At 33.7% G+C, this 24,866-nt stretch overlaps 1 protein-coding gene across 1 annotated transcript in view; it reads left to right on the forward strand.

Annotated features, from left to right (window-relative positions):
• Window positions 1-19,636: 19,636 nt before the first annotated feature.
• The window catches only part of LOC129741295 (uncharacterized), a 15,299-nt gene continuing 10,069 nt past the window's right edge, over window positions 19,637-24,866 (forward strand). Inside the window, exon 1 of the mRNA XM_055733020.1 lies at window positions 19,637-24,802. Coding sequence (XP_055588995.1) covers window positions 19,637-24,802 — 5,166 coding nt within the window. The remainder of the gene's footprint in view (window positions 24,803-24,866) is intronic.

A 24,866-nucleotide genomic window follows, 5' to 3' on the forward strand; every position in this document is an offset into this window, starting at 1 on the left:
CATTTTTGTCATTTTTGTCATTTTTGTCAATTTTGTCAATTTTGTCAATTTTGTCATTTTTGTCATTTTTGTCATTTTTGTCATTTTTGTCATTTTTGTCATTTTTGTCATTTTTGTCATTTTTGTCATTTTTGTCATTTTTGTCATTTTTGTCATTTTTGTCATTTTTGTCATTTTTGTCATTTTTGTCATTTTTGTCATTTTTGTCATTTTTGTCGTTTTTGTCATTTTTGTCATTTTTGTCATTTTTGTCATTTTTGTCATTTTTGTCATTTTTGTCATTTTTGTCATTTTTGTCATTTTTGTCATTTTTGTCATTTTTGTCATTTTTGTCATTTTTGTCATTTTTGTCATTTTTGTCATTTTTGTCATTTTTGTCATTTTTGTCATTTTTGTCAATTTTGTCATTTTTGTCATTTTTGTCAATTTTGTCAATTTTGTCAATATTGTCAATTTTGTCAATTTTGTCAATTTTGTCAATTTTGTCAATTTTGTCAATTTTGTCAATTTTGTCAATTTTGTCAATTTTGTCAATTTTGTCAATTTTGTCAATTTTGTCAATTTTGTCAATTTGTCAATTTGTCAATTTTGTCAATTTTGTCAATTTTGTCAATTTTGTCAATTTTGTCAATTTTGTCAATTTTGTCAATTTTGTCAATTTTGTCAATTTTGTCAATTTTGTCAATTTTGTCAATTTTGTCAATTTTGTCAATTTTGTCAATTTTGTCAATTTTGTCAATTTTGTCAATTTTGTCAATTTTGTCAATTTTGTCAATTTTGTCAATTTTGTCAATTTTGTCAATTTTGTCAATTTTGTCAATTTTGTCAATTTTGTCAATTTTGTCAATTTTGTCAATTTTGTCATTTTTGTCAATTTTGTCAATTTTGTCAACTTTGTCAATTTTGTCAATTTTGTCAATTTTGTCAATTTTGTCAATTTTGTCAATTTTGTCAATTTTGTCAATTTTGTCAATTTTGTCAATTTTGTCAATTTTGTCAATTTTGTCAATTTTGTCAATTTTGTCAATTTTGTCAATTTTGTCAATTTTGTCAATTTTGTCAATTTTGTCAATTTTGTCAATTTTGTCAATTTTGTCAATTTTGTCAATTTTGTCAATTTTGTCAATTTTGTCAATTTTGTCAATTTTGTCAATTTTGTCAATTTTGTCAATTTTGTCAATTTTGTCAATTTTGTCAATTTTGTCAATTTTGTCAATTTTGTCAATTTTGTCAATTTTGTCAATTTGTCAATTTTGTCAATTTTGTCAATTTTGTCAATTTTGTCAATTTTGTCAATTTTGTCAATTTTGTCAATTTTGTCAATTTTGTCAATTTTGTCAATTTTGTCAATTTTGTTAATTTTGTCAATTTTATCAATTTTGTCAATTTTGTCAATTTTGTCAATTTTGTCAATATTGTCAATTTTGTCAATTTTGTCAATTTTGTCAATTTTGTCAATTTTGTCAATTTTGTCAATTTTGTCAATTTTGTCAATTTTGTCAATTTTGTCAATTTTGTCAATTTTGTCAATTTTGTCAATTTTGTCAATTTTGTCAATTTTTTCAATTTTGTCAATTTTGTCAATTTTGTCAATTTTGTTAATTTTGTCAATTTTGTCAATTTTGTCAATTTTGTCAATTTAGGCAATTTAGGCAATTTTCTCAATTTTCTTAATTTTGTCAATTTTGTCAATTTTTCCAATTTTGTCCATTTAATTAAATTAATTTTTATCAATTTCCCTTAATGATCAATTTGGACAGTTTTTTCTGTTTCATCAATTTTTTCAATTAGTTTTGTCAATGTTGTCAACGTCATCAATTTTCTTGATTTTGTCAATTTGTCGATGATATCACTTTGGTTATTTTTTTTTTTTTTTTCAATTTTATCAATATTGTTTTTTTTTGTCAATCATATCACTTTTATCAATATCGTCAATGAAGACATTTTTTTTCATTTTCGTCTTTTCGGTTTATTCAGTCTACTTCGTTAATTGCGTCAATTTGATGTATTTTGTCAATTTAATCAATTTTGTGAATTATGTCAATGTTTCCAATTTTGACAATTTTCTCATTTTTATGTTGGTATATATATTTTTTAATTTTTCAATTTTCCAACTTTTTCTTTTGTTATTTTTTTTCAATTTCGTCAAATTTGTCGTTTTTGTCAAATTTGCCAAATTTGTCAATTTTTGCATATTCACAATTTTGTCTGTTTTCAATTTGAAGGTTTTGTCTCAAAAAGATGTTAAATTTTTTAGATCTTTTATAGTTTTATTCAAGTGTCTTATTCCATTTATGAAAATGTACTTCTGAAATGTCTGCTCTTTTGTGATAACTGTTTGCACATTTTTCCTTAATTTTTGTTATTTTCCCATCGACTTGTGTTGCAAGCGCCTTTTCATAACAAAATATTGCCCAGTTATTACTTATTAAAAATAACATGAGAAGCTTATTCACTTTAAATTATATGCATGTTTTCGAAAGCTTCCTTATTGATCTTAATTCATTAAACTCTAAACTCTACTGTGGAGGACTTGGTGAAGGTAAAGGAAAACTAAATACTCAATCCAACGAGACGATCCATGCCATGGGACCAGGTATGAGTGTTCAGATAAAATTTTATTTCTCATAAACACAACCATTGAAAAGATTTTTATTTGTGTAAAAATTACACTTCAAGCAAATCTAAAGGAACAATTTTATCCCACAGTATAGTAACCAAGTAATATGATGAACAATTAAAATTTATAGATGGTGTCGATCTGTTTTCAAAATTTGTCGGTTTTTCTGGTTTCTTTATCTTGTTTCCATCCTCTTAGCTTTCCACATATGACATCTAGATATGTTTTCAACAAAACGAGCATATTTCGTATAAGATCAGTAATTATTGGATTCTTCCATTCGCAAAATAGCTCTGTAATGCTAATGACCACTGAAAAAACATATCAGTTCGACCGAAACACAAGTTGTGGAATGTTTCATTTGCTATCTACTTTGCTTCCATTACCCTTGAATATCCATCCAAACCATAACGTTTGCAAGCAGATATCTATCAGCAGAAAATGCAACAACTGTTTGGAACAAACTCCTATGCTTTACCAGAAATCGAATAAAATTCTGGGAGTCCCAATTTTGCTCCGTATCATTCAGTTCTGCCAAAATTCACCCATCCTTACAGCAAGAGCAGCTCCAAATCAACCAGACCGCACCGACTAGATCAGCCAGATAAAGATGACCGAAAAAAGCATCATCATTGAGAGAGCATCGGAATTGGCCACCGGTAGATACGGTTCGTTACCCGTGACCCTACCCGATTTCATTCCACTTCAGCTTCCAGTTTCTGGTTCCAGGATTGCACTCAGGGGTGCTGAACTGACCGAGGATGTGAGCATTGTACTGTCCCCAGGTTACGGATACGGACTATTTGATGCATCATCCGCGAGGATGAGTCGTTTTCGATTAAAATTTTATGAAAAATGTTAAAGAAAAGTCGAATTTATCATTTTTACACAAACAGGATATTAAAACTCCATCAGTGTTGAAATTTGATTTTTTTTTCTGGGAGAAAAAGTTAGTCAAAGTTCTAATTCAAATTTCTACCCATCCTAATCATCGAGCAAAGGTACAATCTATGAGCACCAGCAATATCAATGGATGATTTCGGATGCTGTCTTCTGCACCTGTACCATATTCCAGAAGATGAAAAAGCATTGAGACCAGAAGAAGAAGTCGGCTGAGACAAATGGGATGGTTTTCCAGTCCGACGAAACAGGATATTCAACGACGATATGAATGGGAGAGTCCAAGTCCAACAGGAGACATGTTCTTCATTCAATGGACTGTGTGCAGCGTGCATGGTTCCATCCTTCGGGTTATCTTTTCCGGAATTTTGACACGGACACGATGATGCACTCTTTGGGGATGCACTTTTGGGCTGTCGTTCTCGAGACTTCTCTAGAGGGTAGCCGGAACACCCACATCCTTTTGGCCACACAAACTCTCGTTTTGGGGTTTTCGGAAAACTGACAGAAAACGACCATCAAAAATATCTCATGCAACATTTATTTGATTAGATTTTGTGATTGTGTGAGCTTCTCAATCGAATTTTCTGCACCCCTCCTTCCCTTTTTCGGGCATGTGTGTACCAGGAATTGATATCTGTGGACCGAGATGACTGGTTTAAAGAGGTGCACCTTTTTGTGTTTTGGAATCTACAAAGAGACAATAGTTTGATATTTTTTGAGTGCACTTGTTGGAATGGTGTTTTGAATCTTTGACAGGGGTAAACGCATTTCTTCCTGTTGCGTTTGAATTTCGAATACCTAATAATTCGAAATATCTAGACATTAGCAACATTTTTGTACTAACATGAGCGAAAGGCATAGGCAAATCATGTTTTAATCTTTAGCTCAGTCCATTTTTCTCTTCAACTCAAATTAACATGAAATTGGTTTTTATCGTTTGTTAAAATTTTTCGCTCGCGTTTTATTTTCCTTTTTCCTTCCTCGTCATCTCCAGCTTAGATACCGATGCACCGTTTTCAATTCCGGTACTCAAATCTTCTCTCGAAAGATCCATGTTGTTTTCAGGAAATCGCACATGATTACGGACAGGGTTGCGAATGTGCCTGATTTTTCTGGATTTGCCTGATTTCGGAGGTCCAAGCTGATAACCTGAGAAACCTTCATTTATCCCTGATTTTTAAAAATAACTGTGATTCTCCCTGATTTTTGTTGTGAATATGATGGAAAATGGAAGAATCTGTTTCGAAAGTACACTGGTACGCAGGGTTTCCAAATTGCCTGATTTTTCAGGATTCACCTGATTTTTATGACAAATTGACTAAATTGACAAAATTGACAAAATTGACAAAAATGACAAAAATGAAAAAAAGGACAAAAATGACAAAAATGACAAAAATGACAAAATTGACAAAATTGACAAAAATGACAAAAATGACAAAAATGACAAAAATGACAAAAATGACAAAAATGACAAAAATGACAAAAATGACAAAAATGACAAAAATGACAAAAATGACAAAAATGACAAAAATGACAAAAATGACAAAAATGACAAAAATGACAAAAATGACAAAAATGACAAAAATGACAAAAATGACAAAAATGACAAAAATGACAAAAATGACGAAAATGACAAAAATGACAAAAATGACAAAAATGACAAAAATGACAAAAATGACAAAAATGACAAAAAATGACAAAAATGACAAACATGACAAAAATGACAAAAATGACAAAAATGACAAAAATGACAAAAATAACAAAAATGACAAAAATGACAAAAATGACAAAAATTACAAAAATGAAAAAAATGACAAAAATGACAAAAATGACAAAAATGACAAAAATTACAAAACTGACAAAAATTACAAAAATTACAAAAATTACAAAAATGACAAAAATTACAAAAATGACAAAAATGACAAAAATGACAAAAATGACAAAAATGACGAAAATGACAAAAATGACAAAAATGACAAAAATGACAAAAATGACAAAAATGACAAAAATGACAAAAATGACAAAAATGACAAAAATGACAAAAATGACAAAAGTGACAAAAATGACAAAAATGACAAAAATGACAAAAATGACAAAAATGACAAAAATGACAAAAATGACAAAAATGACAAAAATGGCAAAAATGACAAAAATGACAAAAATGACAAAAATGACAAAAATGGCAAAAATGACAAAAATAACAAAAATGACAAAAATGACAAAAATGACAAAAATTACAAAAATGACAAAAATGACAAAAATGACAAAAATGACAAAAATGACAAAAATGACAAAAATGACAAAAATGACAAAAATGACAAAAATGACAAAAATGACAAAAATGACAAAAATGACAAAAATGACAAAAATGACAAAAATGACAAAAATGACAAAAATGACAAAAATGACAAAAATGACAAAAATGACAAAAATGACAAAAATGACAAAAATGACAAAAATGACAAAAATGACAAAAATGACAAAAATGACAAAAATGACAAAAATGACAAAAATGACAAAAATGACAAAAATGACAAAAATGACAAAAATGACAAAAATGACAAAAATGACAAAAATGACAAAAATGACAAAAATGACAAAAATGACAAAAATGACAAAAATGACAAAAATGACAAAAATGACAAAAATGACAAAAATGACAAAAATGACAAAAATGACAAAAATGACAAAAATGACAAAAATGACAAAAATGACAAAAATGACAAAAATGACAAAAATGACAAAAATGACAAAAATGACAAAAATGACAAAAATGACAAAAATGGCAAAAATGACAAAAATGACAAAAATGACCAAAATGACAAAAATGACAAAAATGACAAAAATGACAAAAATGACAAAAATGACAAAAATGACAAAAATGACAAAAATGACAAAAATGACAAAAATGACAAAAATGACAAAAATGACAAAAATGACAAAAATGACAAAAATGACAAAAATGACAAAAATGACAAAAATGACAAAAATGACAAAAATGACAAAAATGACAAAAATGACAAAAATGACAAAAATGACAAAAATGACAAAAATGACAAAAATGACAAAAATGACAAAAATGACAAAAATGACAAAAATGACAAAAATGACAAAAATGACAAAAATGACAAAAATGACAAAAATGACAAAAATGACAAAAATGACAAAAATGACAAAAATGACAAAAATGACAAAAATGGCAAAAATGACAAAAATGACAAAAATGACAAAAATGACAAAAATGACAAAAATGACAAAAATGACAAAAATGACAAAAATGACAAAAATGACAAAAATGACAAAAATGACAAAAATGACAAAAATGACAAAAATGACAAAAATGACAAAAATGACAAAAATGACAAAAATGACAAAAATGACAAAAATGACAAAAATGACAAAAATGACAAAAATGACAAAAATGACAAAAATGACAAAAATGACAAAAATGACAAAAATGACAAAAATGACAAAAATGACAAAAATGACAAAAATGACAAAAATGACAAAATTGACAAAAATGACAAAAATGACAAAAATGACAAAAATGACAAAAATGACCAAAATGACAAACAATTAACAAAATTGAAAAAAAAATGAAAATATTGACAAAAAATGACATTAATGACAAAAAAGACAAAAATTACAAAAATGAAACAAATTAAAAATTACAAAAAGGACAGAAATTCAAACTCTGAAATTTTTTTTTTTTGCTTATTTTTAGCTTTTTTAATTTAAAAGATTCTGCTCGAGACCATCTCAAAAAATCTTCAACGAGACTGATTCAAGCTACTAACGAAGGATAAAAATTGTCTAGGCCACAAAACGTAACCCAAAATTTACCAACGAATAAACGTTTTGAATTTGGCCAATTTCAATACCAAGTTTCGGGTTGGCTTTAGATAATAGAAGCATTCTGAGTAGGTACAAAAGACAGCAAGGGAAAAAAGGAACCAAACCAAATCATTTACCTACTCGCCCAGACAAAGTTTTTATTATACGCTCGGCTGAGTCGAGACTGAAGTGGTTGTGTAATTTAAAACCAACCACAATACCACTTTCCTGCAGAATAACACTTGTAGAGATTTTATTCAACCTTTAAACCTATGCTACTTCAATGAGTTTTGTTGAAGCAAGTTTTTTTTCCTAGTTTGATTTTTTTAGACAATTTTGAAGATTGACCTTGAAATTTTGACAAGAAAAAATCATGAAGTAGAAAATTTAGATTTTTTTTCCAAAAAAGGGAAATTTGTTAAAAAATGTTTAATTTTTTTTATCCAAAATTATAATAAGAAAAAAAAAGCTTCCGAACATTTTTTTAAATTTCCCTGATAATAATCTCTTCCGAGAAAAACTTTTTTTTTATCGCCACCATCTCCCTGATGGCACTTAGGACCAAACTTGATCCCGAAAACCGTCTCCAACTTTCTTCGCTGCTGATCCCTTATGTCTTGTCAGACTCCATCTTCCATCGTCATTAGTACCAAAGCTCGTAAACGTCAAAACTGGGAAAAGCTGACGTCTATTTTCCGCACATGTACATCGCCCCATCGTCTTCTTTTTCGTCTTCAGCGAGGCCCATAAATGAGTGGCGCTTATTAAAACTTCTGCAACTTTGACATCCACTTCACAATTTCGCTTCTTCCCAATCCAGAAGGGATCTTTTAATGGAAGATGGCAGCCAGGCAGGCATTACTTACCCAAAGCAAAAGAAAATGACGAGAAAATTTTTCTTGGGGGGGTCGAAAAAATGGCAGGTGTTCACTAATAACGCGTGATTAAGACGTCACATTTTTTGGGCCACCCTCCACTTATGTAATACTTTTAACGAATGTCGTTTGGCGTTTTTCTTCCTCCAACCCAAGACGGGGTCATAATTGCCATAAAAAAGAAACTTTTGGATACCCAGCAAATATGTGTAAGTCGAAAATGATAAACTCAAACCCACATATACGAGGAATACAGTCAAACATAAGGATGAAGGAGACACCTCATCATTTCAAAATTTGCTGAGGAAATGAGTAAAAGTTTTTCTTCCTGGAAGTCATCATTTTCGGGAAAAATGAGGCATAATCCTGTCAACCGTTGCTTCTGCTGCCTGACACCAAAATAAGGCGAAAAAAGTCAGCAAATGCATTCCGCGAGGATTTTCCGAAGATGATGGGGAGCAAAGTTTTCTGTCCGCCTCATTTTCTCCGTTTGTGTCGAGGATTTTTCCTGTGGGTTTTTCTTTTCCTTCCTTTTTTAAGACAGTCTTTTCTCCATTAGAGATGCTGCTGAGGCATTTAACTGTCTTTGGAGCTTTTCACTTCAGCAATAGTTCTGGAAAAATGTTTTAGATCGTAAAAAAATTCCTTTAAGATACAATTACGACTGACATGAATAAACTTCTGTATCATCTGATATTTCTAATAAACTTTGGGTCTGTTAAAATAAATATTTTAAAATTCAAATAAAGAAGAAAAATCAAAGGTATCTGACCTAAATCAGATCGTGAGTTCAGGTTGCAGAACAAACAATTTTAAAATTAGATCTAAAATGTCCATTTTTCAATTATTTTTGACTTCTGATTTCGGACTTCTGACTTCCGACTTCTGACTTCTGACTTTTGACTTTTGACTTCTGACTTCTCAATAAAAACTTCTGATTTCTGTCTTCTGACTGCTGAATTCAGACTTCTAACATCTGACTTCTGACTTCTGATTTCTGATTTCTGATTTTTGACTTCTGATTTCTGACTTCCGGCTTCTGACTTCTGACTTCTGACTTCTGACTTCTGACTTCTGACTTCTGACTTCTGACTTCTGACTTCTGACTTCTGACTTCTGACTTCTGACTTCTGACTTCTGAATTCTGACTTCTGACTTTTGACTTTGTTTTCATATGAGTGATGTTATCATTTGAAGTATATGTATATAAATATAACTTGGCATATAAGATATTTTTTTTCCTGATTTTTGTTTTACAAAAAATTTGGTCCTTTACCACATCGAGGGGTACTGTCCGCACTTGGATTTCTGACAGTGCAAATTCTCGACATTAAGAATATCTTCCGCCAAAAAATCAGTAGCAAATTCAGACGCAAGTCCTCAAAAACGGAAGTGGCACCAACTTTCCGGCTGCCGCAGAACGAAAGAAAGAATGAAAGACGCGTCAATTTTTAACTTGATGAGACAGCGCGCTCCACCGTTTTGGCGGGGTAAATTTGGCGCAGTAAAGCAATGGATTAATGAGGCTTTCCCGGGTGGTGGGTGGTTTCCTGGCTCCCAAAAATGGCGGCGGCAGCAGCCGGATCAAAAAGTTTCGGAAGCTGCCAACCTTTCGAGGAACACCCTTCCTCTTTTTCACGGATGTTCGTCTCGTTTTTGGCCAACTTATTCTCCGATTCCATAAGGGGGTGGAACAAAGGAGAAAGTTTTCCGCCAAGTTGTGGTGTCGAACAAGAAATCAAGCAAAAGAAAATTGGCAGAGGGGGTGGGGAATGTAACAGCATGTGCGCCAAATTTTCTTTTTCGGGGATCGCTAATTGAGAACTAATTTCTCGTGTCTGACACGATAAAAACTCAAATTGTAATGTCTTTGCAGAGAGAGAGAAAACAAAAGTAAAACTTTTTTGTAAGTGTGATTTTGAATGGGATTTAATTTCGAAAAACAGTTCATTCATAAGATGAGCGAATGAGAGTTTCCAACGAAATCTTAAAGGTAAGCTTTAACCATCTTGAAAAAATTTTAATATTTGAAGCTATCACAATTGAAAAAAAAAATTGTAAAACTAAAGCAATTTGTTAATATTGTCAAAATTGTCAAAATTGTCAAAATTGTCAAAATTGTCAAAATTGTCAAAATTAACAAAATTAACAAAATTGTCAAAATTGTCAAAATTGTCAAAATTGTCAAAATTGTCAAAATAGCCAAAATTGCCAAAATTGTCAAAATTGTCAAAATTGTCAAAATTGTCAAAATTGTCAAAATTGTCAAAATTGTCAAAATTGTCAAAATTGTCAAAATTGTCAAAATTGTCAAAATTGTCAAAATTGTCAAAATTGTCAAAATTGTCAAAATTGTCAAAATTGTCAAAATTGTCAAAATTGTCAAAATTGTCAAAATTGTCAAAATTGTCAAAATTGTCAAAATTGTCAAAATTGTCAAAATTGTCAAAATTGTCAAAATTGTCAAAATTGTCAAAATTGTCAAAATTGTCAAAATTGTCAAAATTGTCAAAATTGTCAAAATTGTCAAAATTGTCAAAATTGTCAAAATTGTCAAAATTGTCAAAATTGTCAAAATTGTCAAAATTGTCAAAATTGTTAAAATTGTCAAAATTGTCAAAATTGTCAAAATTGTCAAAATTGTCAAAATTGTCAAAATTGTCAAAATTGTCAAAATTGTCAAAATTGTCAAAATTGTCAAAATTGTCAAAATTGTCAAAATTGTCAAAATTGTCAAAATTGTCAAAATTGTCAAAATTGTCAAAATTGTCAAAATTGTTAAAATTGTTAAAATTGTCAAAATTGTCAAAATTGTCAAAATTGTCAAAATTGTCAAAATTGTCAAAATTGTCAAAATTGTCAAAATTGTCAAAATTGTCAAAATTGTCAAAATTGTCAAAATTGTCAAAATTGTCAAAATTGTCAAAATTGTCAAAATTGTCAAAATTGCCAAAATTGTCAAAATTGTCAAAATTGTCAAAATTGTCAAAATTGTCAAAATTGTCTAAATTAGCTTAGCTTAGCTTAATTGACTACTCACATCCACCTTGAATCATTGAACCCGAAATGTATTATAATATTTTTGAATTTCTACATTATTATTTATTTCCACAAATCGAAAATAAAAAAAATTATTTCCACATTCAATTCAATGAATTAAACAGCAAATCATAAAAAATCGTTATTTCAAATTTATCAACACATTTCAGATTCCACGATCGCTGGCGTGGCTCAGTAGAGCAAGTTCTACATCGCCAATGGTTGCTACTCCGTGATTGACCGAGGCCAGCAATTTTGTCCAGAGGTCAAAAGAATGGTGTCTGGGATTGACTGCACATTCACAATGAACAAAACTGATGCTCTCTCTTTGCACATCAATAACGGCGCCGGCCACGTCCTAGTAGTCAATAGATAGATTTGGAAAAGAGAGATAGGGATAAAAGATAAATATTGCGCTTTAGGACCGAGGTTACCTCTGCATCCTTGCAAAAAAAAATCAGGTTGGAGGTTTGGGTGAAAGGATATGATTAGGAAACACTTTTGACGAGTGTCGATTTTGTAATACCTATCCTACATTTTTTACATTTTTTCTGGGAAAGACCATATACACACATTTCAATAAAAAAAATCGTTTCAATTCCGGTTTCTATATAATATGGTCATGAAAAAAAAGAGATACAAATTGCTAATCGGTTTGATGGTAATAAAGTAAATAATCAATTTCAAGTTGAATTGTTTAAATTAGTTTGTTTGATGCAATATTTAAGAGTTTATTATGAACTGCCTAATACAATTATATTTTTGATCTACAAATGATGTGTTTTTTCTGATTTATCTATTTTGATTGATTAGTTGTCTCCGTGAGATGGCATAATTTATGATAAAAATTATTAGAGATGCTATGAGTTTCTGATCATTGTATTTCTGCTTAACATCCTAACCTAACTTGATTTCATGATGTTTGAGCTCTCAATGAAATTCATGTTAGATAATTGAATAGTAAAAATATGTTATCAGTATCAAATGAAAAAAAAACTAATATTTACGTTAACGGAGCAGCTTATCTGAAAGATTTGATTATCTGTGAATTCGTTTTCTTTTTAGTACAGTCAGTAGTTTGTGGTATGATTTCGAACATAATGCTGCTAACTTGCCTACATAACTTGCCCTCTAATATAATTTAACATATTTGAGATTTGATAATGAATAAGACAAAAATAATACTCATCTTAAGGATGATCCCATCTTCGAACTTTTGGCTCCAGGCATGGATCAGCTTTGATGAAAGCCATTCTTCAACCACCAGACACTTTAAGCCATTCGAGAAAGCGAGACGGAACTGTTAACACAACCGACATTTTCGATTCTGGACATCGATCGAACATCCTTTTTCCTTGAAAAAAATACACTGGTATTCACAATTTTTTCTTCAATTGAAAAACAAAATTCAGCTCCCAGAAAAAACAAAATTGTCAAAATTGTCTAAATTGTCAAAATTGTCAAAATTGTCAAAATTGTCAAAATTGTCAAAATTGTCAAAATTGTCAAAATTGTCAAAATTGTCAAAATTGTCAAAATTGTCAAAATTGTCAAAATTGTCAAAATTGTCAAAATTGTCAAAATTGTCAAAATTGTCAAAATTGTCAAAATTGTCAAAATTGTCAAAATTGTCAAAATTGTCAAAATTGTCAAAATTGTCAAAATTGTCAAAATTGTCAAAATTGTCAAAATTGTCAAAATTGTCAAAATTGTCAAAATTGTCAAAATTGTCAAAATTGTCAAAATTGTCAAAATTGTCAAAATTGTCAAAATTGTCAAAATTGTCAAAATTGTGAAAATTGTCAAAATTGTCAAAATTGTCAAAATTGTCAAAATTGTCAAAATTGTCAAAATTGTCAAAATTGTCAAAATTGTCAAAATTGTCAAAATTGTCAAAATTGTCAAAATTGTCAAAATTGTCAAAATTGTCAAAATTGTCAAAATTGTCAAAATTGTCAAAATTGTCAAAATTGTCAAAATTGTCAAAATTGTCAAAATTGTCAAAATTGTCAAAATTGTCAAAATTGTCAAAATTGTCAAAATTGTCAAAATTGTCAAAATTGTCAAAATTGTCAAAATTGTCAAAATTGTCAAAATTGTCAAAATTGTCAAAATTGTCAAAATTGTCAAAATTGTTAAAATTGTCAAAATTATCAAAATTGTCAAAATTGTCAAAATTGTCAAAATTGTCAAAATTGTCAAAATTGTCAAAATTGTCAAAATTGTCAAAATTGTCAAAATTGTCAAAATTGTCAAAATTGTCAAAATTGTCAAAATTGTCAAAATTGTTAAAATTGTCAAAATTGTCAAAATTGTCAAAATTGTCAAAATTGTCAAAATTGTCAAAATTGTCAAAATTGTCAAAATTGTCAAAATTGTCAAAATTGTCAAAATTGTCAAAATTGTCAAAATTGTCAAAATTGTCAAAATTGTCAAAATTGTCAAAATTGTCAAAATTGTCAAAATTGTCAAAATTGTCAAAATTGTCAAAATTGTCAAAATTGTCAAAATTGTCAAAATTGTCAAAATTGTCAAAATTGTCAAAATTGTCAAAATTGTCAAAATTGTCAAAATTGTCAAAATTGTCAAAATTGTCAAAATTGTCAAAATTGTCAAAATTGTCAAAATTGTCAAAATTGTCAAAATTGTCAAAATTGTCAAAATTGTCAAAATTGTCAAAATTGTCAAAATTGTCAAAATTGTCAAAATTGTCAAAATTGTCGAAATTGTCAAAATTGTCAAAATTGTCAAAATTGTCAAAATTGTCAAAATTGTCAAAATTGTCAAAATTGTCAAAATTGTCAAAATTGTCAAAATTGTCAAAATTGTCAAAATTGTCAAAATTGTCAAAATTGTCAAAATTGTCAAAATTGTCAAAATTGTTAAAATTGTCAAAATTGTCAACATTGTCAAAATTGTCAAAATTGCCAAAATTGTCAAAATTGTCAAAATTGTTAAAATTGTCGAAATTGTCAAAATTGTCCTAATTGTCAAAATTGTCAAAATTGTCAAAATTGTCAAAATTGTCAAAATTGTCAAAATTGTCAAAATTGTCAAAATTGTCAAAATTGTCAAAATTGTCAAATTGTCAAAATTGTCAAAATTGTCAAAATTGTCAAAATTGTCAAAATTGTCAAAATTATAAAATTGTCAAATCGTCTAAATTTGCAAAATTGTCAAAATTCTTTATATTCTTGAATTTCCATAAATGTTATTGAATTTTCTTGAATTGCATTGAATTTTCTTTTTTTTTTTGTAATTTTCTTGAATTTTCTTGAATTTTTTTGAATTTTTTTGAAGTTTCTTGAAATTTCTTGAATTTTCTTGAATTTTCTTGAATTTTCTTGAATTTTCTTGAATTTTCTTGAATTTTCTTGAATTGTCTTGAATTTTCTTGAATTTTCATGAATTTTCGTGAATTTTCTTGTATTTTCTTGAATTTACTTGAATTTTCTTGAAGTTTCTTGTATTTTCTTGAAATTTCTTGAATTTACTTGAATTTTCTTGATTTTCTAGATTTTTCTTAAATTTTCTTGCATTAACTTGATTTTTTCAATTCTTTTTAATTGATTTGAATTTTCTTGAATTTATTTGAATTTTCTAGAACTTTCTTGAATTTTCTTGAATTTTCCTGAATTTTCTTGAATTTTAAAAGTTTTCTTGAATTTTCTTGAATTTACTTGAATTTTCTTGAATTTTCTTGAATTTTCTTGAATTTTGTTGAATTTTCTTGAATTTCCTTGAATTAGCTTGAATTTTCTTGAATTTTTTTTTTTAATTTTCTTGAATTTTCTTTAATTTTCGTAAATTTTCTTGAATTTTCTTGAATTTTCATTAATTTTCTTGAATTTTCTTGATTTTTCTTGAAGTTTCTTGAAGTGTCTTGAATTTTCTGGAATTTACTTGATTTTTTTTATTTTTCTTGAATTTTCTTGAATTTTCTTGGATTTTCTGGAGTTTTCTTGAATTTTCTTAAATTTTCTTGTTTTTTCTTGAATTTACTTGAATATACTTGAATTTTTTGAATTTTCTTGATTTTTCTTGAATTTTCTTGAATTTTCTTGAGTTTTCTTGAATTTCCTTGAATTTATTTGAATTTTCTTTAATTATCTCGAATTTATTTGAATTTTCTAGAACTTTCTAGAATTTTTCTTGAATTTTCTTGAATTTTCCTGAATTTTGTTGAATTTGCTTGAATTTTCTTGAATTTTCTTGAATTTTCTTGAATTTTTTTGAATTTTCTTGAATTTTCTTGAATTTTCTTGAATTTCCTTGAATTTTCTTGAATTTTCTTAAACTTTCATGAATTTTCTTGAATTTTCATGGATTTTCTTGAATTTTCTTGAATTTTCTTGAGTTTTCTTGAATTGTCTTGAATTTTCTTGAATTTTTTTGAATTTTTTTTAAATTTTTTTAAGTACTTATTGTCAACAATTTTCCAAAATTGTAAACATTTTAAAAAAGATTGTTGATAATTGAAAAATATGTTATGTTTAAGAAAATTGTAGAAAACTTTAAAAGTTGCAGAAAAATGATACCAAGTTACATAGTTGATGTTGACAGCTATAGTTTCTTGTAAAAATTAATTGAAAGTTTTAGTGTCTTTTGAAAAATTGTAGAAAATATCAAAAGTTTGTAAAAAAATTAACATGATTGAAATAAATTGAAGAAATTTGTTGAAAATTTGGTATTAAATGTAGAAGATTGAAGAAAGTTCTAGAAAAATTATAAATTTTGTTGAAAATTGTCGAAAATCGTGGAAGTAAGCCCATCTTCTGCCGGATTCCAACTGGCCTTAATGAACAACAATGTTTCCCCAAATTTTCCTCTTTGGAAAGAGGACTCCTATCACACATCCTGCAGAACCCCATCATGAGGCTTATCCTCCGGGGTTTGATCCTAATACCCGACAAATGACCGTATTTTCCCAAATGCTGTCAGACGACGACGCGCAGAAGAGAAGTTCTGATGTTGTCTACCTGCCTGCAGACCGGTGTCCAGAATATGTGGACGGAAAAATAATCGAGCTGAAACCAGGCCATTTGTGTCAGGGTCGATTCTAACCAGACTTCCTCCTTCCTGCCGCCTCCACCGCCTAAAAATTCAGGGACAACCAACCAACGACGATGTTGTTGTATCCAGACAAAACTTGGACCAAGCTCTTTAGCTCTTTCCCTCAATATTTCTACTCAAACGGGAATAAGATGCCAAACAAGGACTGCGTCCAGCCAAACATCCAACAGACAAGAAAAGAGGACTTTTATTCCCTTGTCCTTCTGACGGACCGGTGTTTACGTTCAAGTTTTCCATCAACCTTTTCCGGGGACCAAACTGGACCATTTTTGGAGGTTGTTTTCCTCATGCTATTCTCCCAAAGGAGAAAAAAACCTCCTTATCACACGCAGACACAACCAAACACATACACAAATAAACGAGCTGACATTAGTTGGCTTCCCTCGTACACCGGATCTTGGTGGGTTCTTTCTGTGTCGGCTGATGATGGTCGGTCAATCGATAGCCGGTGGTTGGTCATTGTGAATTGGTCGTTTCTCAATTTTTATCCCTTTTTCCCTTCACCCTTGATCGACCGGTGCTTATTTTCTGTGCCATGTCCTCTCAAAGTGTACTTCCGGGTCCAACATCGGAGACGTTGATGAGGAAGAAAGTGGAAAAGTGTGGTACTAATGACAGGAAAAGAGAGGTTTCTCGATAACATCGGACCTAAATATAGGTAATCCCGATTGGGAAAGTTTGACGTGTATTGGAAAAGTTGTCCCTTTCAGTGGAATAAGCTTGTGTAATCTTAAATTAACAACGGTTTTTGGTCTTTAAAGAGCTGTTTGGCTCCTGTTTTTCTTACTATTGAAATGTTTTGTTAATTTCGAAATAAAAGAGTAACAGTTATTTCTCTAGTTAATGATCGTGGACGGTTCACCAGACAGTATCTAGTTTAGATGTCAAAATTTAGACTGAATTTGGCTCTCAAGCTGAGGTTTTAATTTATAATTTTTATTCAACTGTAACGTGTTGTGAGCGTTTTTCATGCTCAGAATTGCCTAATCAACTCATATTTTTAAAAGAATGGTAATGCTAGGCCAAAAAAAAACACATTTTTATACCATATGGAACATTGTCTTTTTTGTCATTTTTTGTCATTTTTTCCATTATTGTCATTTTCGTCATTTTCGCCATTTTTTGTCATTTTTGTCATTTTTGTCATTTTTGCCATTTTTTGTCATTTTTGTCATTTTTGTCATTTCTGTCATTTTTGGCATTTTTGTCATTTTTGTCATTTTTGTCATTGTTGTCATTGTTGTCATTTTTGTCATTTTTGTCATTTTTGTCATTTTTGTCATTTTTGTCATTTTTGTCATTTTTGTCATTTTTGTCATTTTTGTCATTTTTGTCATTTTTGTCATTTTTGTCATTTTTGTCATTTTTGTCATTTTTGTCATTTTTGTCATTTTTGTCATTTTTGTCATTTTTGTCATTTTTGTCATTTTTGTCATTTTTGTCATTTTTGTCATTTTTGTCATTTTTGTCATTTTTGTCATTTTTGTCATTTTTGTCATTTTTGTCATTTTTGTCATTTTTGTCATTTTTGTCATTTTTGTCATTTTTGTCATTTTTGTCATTTTTGTCATTTTTGTCATTTTTGTCATTTTTGTCATTTTTGTCATTTTTGTCATTTTTGTCATTTTTGTCATTTTTGTCATTTTTGTCATTTTTGTCATTTTTGTCATTTTTGTCATTTTTGTCATTTTTGTCATTTTTGTCATTTTTGTCATTTTTGTCATTTTTGTCATTTTTGTCATTTTTGTCATTTTTGTCATTTTTGTCATTTTTGTCATTTTTGTCATTTTTGTCATTGTTTAATACCGAAACCCCTCGTCGCTACAAAATTCGTTGGTAGCCAGATGCTGTGAGTCGTCGCGACGCCAACAATCGATTATCACCCAACAATAGGTGGAAAACAATGGGTGGGAAATATTTCGCCCCAAAACGATCGTGACGCGATCTATTGTCTGCAGCCGAGCTCCAGCCGAAGTTTGGAGCCCGCCGTTTGGGATCCCGAGCAGCAGTCTGGGTCAACCATCCGAAGATATATACATCGTGTCCGTGCATCCCGTAGTTTAAGTTCAAAACCGCATGTAATTAATTTAAGTTTAATGTAGTAAAAGTTTAAGAACTAAAATACAGCGCAAGTTTTGTTTCCCTTAATACGGTGTATGCTTTAAATCCGCGAAATCCGGTAATTTTTAAATCAAAAATAAGAAGGTGCACAAAGGGAGAAATTTGGCTAAGTCCAGATTCAACCGGTCATTGACCCCGCGCCCGCAAGTTCAGTAAATGCAATTTTAATTACGATCCCGGACCTTCGCCGTTCCTGAACCTCCCAACATATGGTCCTTCGAACCGGATATCGGTTGAAGGCAAGGGACCAGGATTTTCAACGGAATTTGCGGATAATTTGGAAAGCACGTGCCAAATTTTGTGGATCGTCCGCCATCGCTGCATGCAACAATAGACGTGGTACAACAAAGGAAACAAGGCTGCTCACACGTGTCGTTTTGGTCAAAGGCTCCCATCCCCAAAATCCAAGGTTTACTCCTGGCCAAACCACCCCGGAAGGACTAGGATCTGCATGCAAAGTTCCTGAGTTCCAGTTTACTAAATTTATACAAGGCATGAATAAATTTAGTACATGTGAGTAGCATTCCAAGGTTTCATCATTGTTTGCCTGGTATCACGCTTGGTTTTTATTACATATCCTACGAAAACGGGTTTCGAGGGCGAGCGGTTTCCGACAGACGATTGGTTACTACGGTTGGCTTACCACGGTTGACATACCAGACAGGATAATCACTACTACTTCATTACCAAAATCCGTTGGTCCAATAAGACCAAGGTCCCCAGGATTGTAGCGAGAACTGTTCCCGATTAAAAACATAAAAATACAAGGCCCGAATTTAATCGGGAGCAGGTTAGTAGCTCTCCAATACCCACTGCGGTGCCACAAGGTGCTTCTCTTGTGTTTATTTCCCAAAGGTTGACGCGGATATCCTACCCACGTGGAACACTTCTCACGTGAATATTGGTCGTTGGTGACACGGAAGCCGGTTACACATCCACCCGAGGTTCATCATCAGCGCTATTGCATGCTAAAGTGCATGAAGGTCATTTTTCGGAAGACGAGGTCGAGTTTGAGGTTACTTCGTAGCAGCGTTCGTGAAGATTCAGCAAAAAGGCATTCTTTTTGTTGGAACAAGGTTAGTACCTGTCCAAGCATCCAGTCGAGCCTAGGAGGTGCTCCTTTTGGTTTTTCCTTTCTCTTCTGGTCCAGGCATTCTTCGGATAAGGTACCATGCCCCAACGTACCTTGAAATCGTCGCTGCTGCGTTTGCGGAACCTGATGACGTCATTCCAAGGAATCTACACGTACATGCAGAACTACGACGACCAGCGGGACGCGCGTGAGCTGGCATCGCGGTTGGAAAGGTTAGATTCGCTGTGGGAGAAGATCGATGAGGCAATGGCGGAGGTTGAGGAACAGTCGGAGGAGGAGGAGGAAGAGAGGTATGTGAAAGAGCGTTTGGATTTCCAGAATAAATTTTTTGAGCTGAAAGGTTTTCTCCAATCCAAAATGCGGGAATATCCCGTATCGAGTGCATCCCTGCCGGTTAACGAGTCTACTTTCGCCGCAACTTCCCATCCGCACGTTAAATTGCCTTTGATCAGTCTGCCTAAGTTTTCCGGAAACATCGAAGAGTGGTTGTCATTTCGAGATCTGTATTTGTCCCTTATTCATCACTCTGAGGATCTACCTGTGATTGAAAAGTATCATTATCTCCGGAGTCAACTAGAAGGAGAAGCCCTCTCGGTTATATCGTCACTTGCGTTAACCCAAGCGAATTACACGGTAGCGTGGGATTTGTTGGTCAAAAGGTATTCGAACAGCAAAGCCCTTAAGCGAAAACAAGTTCAAAATCTTTTCGAGCTTCCTTTCATCAAACGAGAATCAGCATTCGAGCTTCAAGCATTGGTCGAAGGTTTTGAGAAGGCAACGAAGGTATTAGATCAAGTGGTCCAGATTGCTGACTATAAGGATTTGTTGCTGATTCATCTGTTGTGCTCGAGGTTTGACGAAAAAACGCGACGTAGCTGGGAGGAGCACACTTCAACGAAGGAAGAAGAAACTCTGAAGGACTTGGTTGAGTTTTTGCATCGCCGTATTCAAATATTGGATTCACTCCCCGGGAAACCCTCCGAACAACATCCACCTCCTATTCGAAAGGCCATCCAATCCAAGGTTACTAATCATGGTGCTTTTCATACTCCACCCCCCAATTGCGTTTGTTGTTCTGAGAATCACCCACTTTTTACTTGTTCATCTTTCGAAAAACTTTCGGTTGGGGAAAGAGAATCGGTGCTACGCCAACACAATCTCTGCCGAAATTGTTTTCGAAAAGGGCATCAAGCTCGAGACTGCAAGTCCAAATTCTCGTGTCGTCGATGCAAAGGCCGTCATCATACCCTCGTGTGCTATAAGGCGGGAGAGAACTCTAAGAGCACACCATCCGACGGAAATACATCTAAACGAAATGGTAACCCTAATCCCCAGGCAGGTACTTCGAATGCTACAATCAGCTCCAATATCGGGAGGTCAGCGAGAAAGGTTCTTTTGGCTACGGCAGTTGTTCTACTGGAGGACGACTATGGAAATTCGGTTTCAGCTAGGGCACTTTTAGATTCGGGATCTGAGTGCAACATAATATCCTCACATTTCTCGCAACTACTTCGCTTCAAAAGGAACAGAGCTGATGTGCAGATCAGCGGAATAGGTCAATTCCCTACTACTACCAAGGAAAAGGTTCGTGCTATGGTTCGCTCGAAAAACTCTAATTACACCCAAATGATGGATTTTTATGTATTACCGAAAGTAACCGAGGATTTACCCACATCTTCTTTCTCCGAGACGGTTTGGAATCTGCCGAAAGGAATCACACTAGCCGATCCAGGGTTTTTCAGAACAAATCCAATTGATGTTTTACTCGGTGGAGAGTTTTTCTTCAATTTCTTTCCCTCTAAGCAACGCCTGCCGTTGGGAAATGGTCTCCCAAGTTTAATTGATTCGGTATTCGGGTGGCTAGTGACAGGAAGCGTAGCAAACAGCAAAGAAGAACCAATTTTATGCAAGCATTTGGCGGTTTTGGATTCGTTGGAGAATCTTATGGCGAAGTTTTGGGAATGTGAAAACGGCAGTCGCACCGAAAACTATTCTGTGGAAGAAACACAATGCGAAAAACTTTATTTGGAATCGGTAAAACGTGGGGAGGATGGTCGTTATATGGTAGCCCTACCGAAGTGCAAAAATGCGTTGAACAAATTGGGGGAGTCCAAAACTTCAGCAATGCGTCGGTTTTTGAACCTTGAGAAACGACTCTCCTCTGATGAAAATTTGAAAAACGAATACCATGCATTCACGACCGAGTACTTGAATTGCGGTCATATGGGGAAGGCAGATAATCTTTCGGATAGCACAATTGCTTTTTATTTACCACACCACCCGGTTATAAAATCCTCAAGCACCACTACTCGCGTGCGAGTTGTTTTTGATGCCTCCAGTAGATCATCCTCAGGAACATCCTTGAACGACATACTTTTGAATGGCCCTGTAGTTCAGGACGATTTGCGAACTCTTATTATGCGCAGTAGATTTTTCCCGATTGTCCTCATTGCCGACGTGGAAAAAATGTTCCGGCAAATCTGGATCGACCCAATAGACTACCCGTTACAGCGCATATTTTGGCGATTTTCTTCAGAAGCTCCCATTGAAACTTATGAACTCCGTACAGTAACATATAGTACAAAATCAGCTCCCTATTTGGCTACGCGAACTTTGAAACAGCTTTCAGACGACGAAGATCAAAAATTTCCGCTTGCTGCTTGTAGACTTAGCAGAGATGTATATATGGATGACTTAATCACCGGAATCAACAGCACAACTGAAGCGAAGAAAATTCGCTTGGAGCTGGATGAATTGGCACTTAGTGGAGGTTTTAAATTACGAAAATGGGCATCCAACCTCCCAGAAGTACTGGAAGGAGTCATTGCTGAAAATTTGGCGATTCCTTTGGACGATGGCATTGATTTTGAACGTGATCGAACGGTCAAAACACTTGGCTTAGTGTGGGAGCCAAAATCTGATGAGCTGCGGTTCAATTTCGAAATTTCCCCAATCATTCCCGAAGAGCTTACCAAACGGAAAATATTATCCAACATCGCTAAAATTTTCGATCCGTTAGGATTACTAGGACCAGTGGTGACGAGCGCCAAAATATTTATGCAGCTGATTTGGGAGCAGAAAAATAAAGATGGTAACCCTATTGGATGGGACGAACTCCTACCCCAACCCTTAACAGACTGGTGGACAGAATTTTATTCCCTTCTTCCAAATTTAAAAGACCTCCGCATTCCCCGCTTCGTTGGTTTAGCTTCTGCGAATCAGAAACAGCTCCACTGTTTCTCGGATGCCTCCGAAAAGGCATATGGTGCCTGCATGTATTTAGTTTCCAAGGACCCCACAGGAAAAACACAAGTATCTCTCGTTTCATCCAAATCAAGAGTTTCCCCCTTGAAACGACAAACTATTCCCCGATTGGAGCTCTGTGGAGCTTTGTTAGCAGCAGAACTGTACGTGAAGGTTTTGGAATCTATGGAAGCCCCCCTTGAAACATATTTTTGGACAGATTCTAGAACCGTTCTACAGTGGTTGGCACAAACCCCTAGCACTTGGACCACATTCGTGGCCAATCGTGTTTCTTCTATCCAGAATTTCACCCAAAATTGCACTTGGAAACATGTGCCAGGTATAATGAATCCCGCCGATCAATTATCCCGAGGGCTCAACGCAGAGCAAATTGTCACCGATCAAACATGGTGGACTGGCCCACCATGGTTAGCACAGGACTCCGAACATTGGCCAAATTCAATCAATCAACCCTGTGAAGAAAATGTCCACGAAGAAGAACGAAGGAAGGTGGTAGGTGTTCTAGCTGAAAACGAAGACACATTCAACGATTGGTATTTTGGTCACTTTAAATGCTACTTTAAACTTCTTCGTGTTACCGTTCTATGTCGCCGTTACCTTTACAATTTGGGCAAACCTGCTGAAGAGAGGATAAAAACAACTAGGATTAAACTTTGCGAACTCATCGATGCCGAAAAACAACTCGTTCGTTTAGTACAAAAGGAAGTTTTCTCATCTGAACTGAAAGACTTAAGGAAATCTGGTTTCGTTCATCGATCATCGAGGCTGCGCTGGCTGGTTCCAATGGTTCGCGAAGATGGTATACTATGCATCGGTGGACGGCTCGAACACTCAGATTTGTTCACAGAAAGCAAACACCCCATGATAATTCCTGGAAATCATCAATTCTCAAACCTTCTGGCTGAAATTTACCACATCCGATTGCTACACGCTGGCCCACAGTTGATGCTAAGCTCTATGCGTCTAAAATTCTGGCCGTTGAGCGGAAGAGACCTTTGCAGACGAATAACACACCAATGCTTAACCTGTTTTCGCATAAAACCCAAACTCCAACAACAATTTATGGGCCAATTACCATCACCACGTATCCAAGCATCCAGAGCATTCACCCACACAGGAGTGGATTATTTTGGTCCCGTCTACATACGACAAGGCTATAGAAAGGCACCGATCAAGGCATACGTTGCTGTTTTTGTGTGCTTTAGCACGAAAGCGGTACACCTCGAGCTGGTTTCGGACTTGTCCACCGCCAAGTTCGTCCAGGCTCTCCGTCGCTTCATAGGCAGAAGAGGAAAATGCGCCACTCTTTATTCCGACAACGGAACAAATTTCGTCGGCGCACGTAATCAACTCAAAGAACTGCTCAAAACTTTACGAAGCCGCGACCACCACGACGAAATGCAGCAAGTATGCAGTGAAGAAGGTATCGATTGGCAGCTGAACCCTCCCTCCGCTCCTCACTTCGGTGGCTTATGGGAAGCCGCTGTCCGCTCCGCCAAAAAACATCTGCTACGTGTTCTGGGAAATTCTTCTGCCTCCCACGAAGATTTCGAAACTCTCCTTGTTCAAGTCGAAGCCTGCCTTAATTCTCGACCTTTGACGCAACTTTCCGATGATCCCAAGGACTTCCAACCGCTCACGCCAGCTCACTTCCTCATCGGTTCCTCCATCCATGCGCTCCCCGAGAAAGACCTCAGCTCAACACCCGAAAACCGACTGAAGCAGTACCAACTGATGCAGCAACAGCTCCAACGTTTCTGGCGAAGATGGCACATCGAGTACCTGACTCAGCTCCAACCTCGAGTCAAAAACTGGCAGCCTCCGATTAAGATCGAGCCCGGCCGGCTTGTCATCATCGTCGATGAAAACCAACCGCCGATGAAGTGGAAGATGGCCCGTATTCACCAAGTACACCCTGGCAATGACGGTGCAACCCGAGTTGTCACCTTACGAACGTCCAATGGTTATATGACTCGCCCTGTAACCAAAATTTGCATGCTTCCTATTCCAACCAACGATGAAAATATGTCTTCAGGTCCAGACA

Source organism: Uranotaenia lowii, chromosome 2, assembly GCF_029784155.1.
Source record: "Uranotaenia lowii strain MFRU-FL chromosome 2, ASM2978415v1, whole genome shotgun sequence".
NCBI classification, from domain to species: domain Eukaryota; kingdom Metazoa; phylum Arthropoda; class Insecta; order Diptera; family Culicidae; genus Uranotaenia; species Uranotaenia lowii.